The following is a 4298-nucleotide window of genomic DNA, read 5'->3' on the forward strand; positions in this document are numbered from 1 at the left end:
TTAGCATGGCATAGAAGGAAATGGCACGAGTCTTGCTTTTGGGACACAAATTAGAGGATGGGCTCTAGAAAGAATAAATGAAGGTCCTTCATTCATGTTAACGCTACCCCCATTCCCTCCATCTTCTTCACCCTGCCATTCAAAGCATTGAATCATAGCAGCAAGGGTGGTGTGAGCAATATTTAGTGCTAGTGATGTTCCAGGACACCCTCTCCTTCCACTCCCAAATGGCAAAAGTTGATAATGTTGTCCCCTAACTTCAACTTGGTATTTCATTCCATTCTCATCTTTGCTAAGAAACCTTTCTGGCATGAACTCAAGAGGCTTATCCCAGTGTTTTGGATCCCTTCCCATGACCCACACATTAGTGAAAACTTGTGTCTTTGCTGGAATATTATATCCAGCAATGATGCAATTCTCAGTAGACTCTCTCATTATAAACGGAGCCGGTGGGTGAAGCCTTAGTGTCTCCTTCCCTATGGCTTGGAGATAAGGAAAATTGGCTATATTTGATTCCACTACTATTTTGTCCTTGCCAATCACAGAGTCAATTTCCTTCCTTGCTTTCTCCATGATTGTTGGATGGTTAATTAGTTCTGCCAGTGACCATTCTAGAGTAACAGCAGTTGTATCTGTCCCACCAGAGAACATATCCTAAGAAATTATAAGAAAACATTGTTAGTCAAAACCATTTGTTAATCACATAAAATTTTATCAAACTTTCTGGATTGCTAAAGAAAGGAAAATAATAAGCAGACTCAACTTTTTCATCTCCCATGCTTGTAACAATGTTAATTTCACTGTTTTTTTTTAAATCTATGCTACCCTCTTAGATCTCTCCATTCATGGTGAAAAAAGAAAGAAAGAAAGAAGTGAAAGAAGGTATGAAAGAAACATTATTTTATAAGAGAATACAAATATTATTTTTGTACATACAAATACAAAAAAAAAAAAAAAATACACCCAAGAGAATTGTATACATTATAAAAAGAGAGAGAGAGAGAGAGAGTAAAATTGATAAAAGGTTTTATAAAGAAAAGGAAGAATATAAGTGAACATAAAAATTAGCAATGTTAATTTTACAGTAAACACTGCACACACAACAACAAAAATGTGAAAGAGAAATATAATGAATATATATATATATATATATATATATATATATATATATATATATATATATATATTGTAAGATGTTATAAAATATAAAAATATTGAGCTGTAAAAATATCATAACCATAAAAATATAAAGCCAATTATTCACCTTTTCTTGTTTAGTACCTTAGCATATTTACCAATTGTTGTTAAAATTATCATGCCCTAGTTGGGGTGTATCACAGTGAGTTGGTGTTCATATATTGTTTGAGGAGAGGATTATTACCGCCAAGAAGGCTTTAATGTTATCTCTTGTTATTTTGACCTCTGAGCTTTGATCTTCATAAATGCTCAAAAGAGCATCAAGTACATCCTTTGCCGCATCCTTTTTGGTCAATTTCTTTCTTCCTTCTTCATGCTCCTGAATGATACTCTCTATCATGGTGTCAAACCTGTCTCGAACCTTCTGTAGCCTCTTCCCTATTCCTTGCATATCAAATCTCTTACAAAACCAAAAAAAATCTGCAAGGTTAAACTTTCCACTCAACATGGCAGATTCTTTGATCCTTTCTGTCACCTTGTGAGCTTCATCATCGCTGTTAAAACAGCTTTTGCTAATTGCCATTCTCATCACTATGCTATTTGTTAGCTTTAAAAGCTCATCGCCAACATTCACAGGCTCACATGCTTCAGCTTTCTTTTGCATCATCTTCAGAAACCTATTTATCTCCTCTTGCCTAATGGGTAGGAGTTGATCCAGCATCTTCCCATTAAGAAGTTCTGACATGCAAAGTTTCTTCATGAACTTCCAATAGGTTCCATAAGGAGCAAATGCTAAATCAGATGAATTGTAAGTGAGATAACTGATAGCAACATTTGGAGGACGGTTAGAGAAGGAAAGTTCATGGGTTTTGAATATCTCTTGGGCAATTTCTGCAGAGGAAACAACAACAATGGGAGTGGACCCGAGATAGATATGAATCAAGGGTCCATAGTGATTTGAAATTTTCTGAAAAGCTTTGTGAAGGGGTGATTTTAGTAAGTGGAAATGTCCAATAACTGGTAAGGCAAATGGACCAGGTGGAAGGTTAAATTTTGATCCATTTTTTCTGAATATGGCTTGGAGCAATATTATTGAGGCTAGACAAACTAGGAATATTGGAATGTATTCTTGAATATTGTCCATTGTGTTGTCTATAATTTCAAAGCATGAAACATGCTTCAAAGAGGACTATTTATAAGGGTGTAAATTGTTACATTAATTTTGAATGGTGAAGGGTTCGTGTTGGGCGTGGGGAGTTAAATTAAAGATGGAGCATGATGTACATTTCTTAGTTGGAGAAGGCATTATGATGTCATGCAACTTTATTTTAGAGTTTAGACGGTTACACACTATTTCTCATATATCTTGTCTTTTGTGAACTAAAAAGAATTGGAGATGCTTGTAGAGTGGAAGGAATAATCGCCAAAACTAGCTAGTCTTGCTGGAGTTTCTACTGCAACTTTTACTACTAAGAATCTCTGCCCTGCTGCCTGAATATTAGACAGTTGGATATTTAGCTTATCTAAAAGAGGGAAGTTAAAATACAAAGTTATAATTTAGGATTAAAACAAATTAAATTTAAGGAGGAGAGATGAAATTATACCCATATAATTTATATAATTTTTAGATTGTCAATAATTTATATTAGATATTATTTTTATTGATTATATTATTAAATTTATTAAGTGTTGAAGTTAAGTATTTAAATATAATAATTTTTTTATTAAAAATCAATTTATTATATTGAAGATACAAAATTATAATACATACTCATGTTAATAAAACTATAAGTATATGGACATACTTTTTGCTTTGTTTACAACACTGACTTTTTTCCCCCATTGATTTTCTCTCCTTCATTTTGTGCAGATGCACATTTGTCCCTGTTTGCATGACTGAGTCCCCAATATCTTAATATGTCACCATTATCTAGCACATTAGTTCATTATATGCGTTACTATCTGTCACATTCATTGGCATTTAATACCTTTTTGCTTGCTGACGATTAACATTATTACGAAATTGAGTTATTGCTGTCTCTGTTGGTTTTGATTATTTACTTTTCATTTAAATTGTTTCCAAGCAATTGAAGTCATCATACAAAAATAAGTTTGGATAATATATTTACCCAACATTAAATAATCGGAGTCTAGACCAATCGTTCTTTTGCATCACTTTATTAGATTGTATATTTCTTTCTCAGTCACTTTGAACAGCACTTTCATTTAAAATTAGTTATTTCTCTTTGTCCATTCACCTCAATTAAAACTACACAAATAATTGACTAGTATTCTAATCAAATCCTTTAGCTCAGTCTAGCTAGTAACACTTAATAGCTTACAGGACTGATCTTTCTGTTTTTATTTATCAGGCTTACATTTTGCAATTTTTCAGTTAAACAACATTATACACTGACTGATTCATTTTGTAAAGCATATGCGCAACATATCTTCGGCATATTCGAGACTACAAATTTCAACTCGAATTAGACACAACTTTTACGTAAAATGTATTTAGTATCTCAAGTCTTGGACTGTTAAACTGAATCAAACTCTCCCCTGATGAATTTTTTTATAACCACACAGATTAATATGTAAAGTTTATGTGTCAAAATTAAAACTCTATGTATTAGCGAGCAAAAGTGAAACCCCAGATTCAAGACACTTGCTTTTTTCTCTTCATATATTTTTTTTGGGTGCAAATTTAAAACTCTTGAAATTCTTGTCGTCTCGACTGAAAAGTTGATGATTATCAATACTTTTATTTTACTAATTAGGGTATTTTTAAAAATTATTAACCAGTTTGGAATAAATTTTCATGAGACAAATTATTTCATTATTTCATTTTTCTACACATGTATTTTACCTCTATCCTAAGCTTAAAAACTGCTGATCTATTAACACGAGTTTGGCCTCTACATCTACAAAACTTGCGCGACATGCAATGAATGCAGAACAGTTTCTCTCCATGATGCAAAACTTTAGAACGACGAAGAAGAAGAAAATAAGAAAACATTGCACTTGTCTTCCCACTTTTCAGTTCATAAGCGACCCGAAAATTTAAGTACCATATAACCTGTGTGGTTTTAGTGTTAAACGGAGAAATATAGTTTCTAATACAATTTTGATCACCATAATAAATTTTCACTTCCTTCGAAATA

At 32.6% G+C, this 4298-nt stretch overlaps 1 protein-coding gene across 1 annotated transcript; it reads right to left on the minus strand.

Annotated features, from left to right (window-relative positions):
* On the minus strand, nt 1-2281 carry LOC113871409 (cytochrome P450 93A3-like). Its single transcript, XM_027508503.1, has 2 exons — nt 1382-2281; nt 1-654 (listed from the first exon to the last, which is right to left on the minus strand). The coding sequence occupies exons 1-2, from the start codon at nt 2279-2281 to the stop codon at nt 1-3; spliced, it is 1554 nt and encodes a 517-aa protein (XP_027364304.1).
* Between the last annotated feature and the right edge of the window lie 2017 nt (nt 2282-4298).

The sequence above is a fragment of the Abrus precatorius genome, unplaced genomic scaffold (genome assembly GCF_003935025.1).
Source record: "Abrus precatorius isolate BTA unplaced genomic scaffold, Abrus_2018 Scaffold7, whole genome shotgun sequence".
NCBI lineage: Eukaryota > Viridiplantae > Streptophyta > Magnoliopsida > Fabales > Fabaceae > Abrus > Abrus precatorius.

Coding starts and splice junctions, on each gene's coding strand:
- LOC113871409 (XM_027508503.1), bottom strand. CDS start 2,281: ATGGACAATATTCAAGAATACATTCCAATATTCCTAGTTTGTCTAGCC. Junction 655..1,381: donor ACATTAAAGCCTTCTTGGCG/GTAATAATCCTC, acceptor ATAATTTCTTAG/GATATGTTCTCTGGTGGGAC.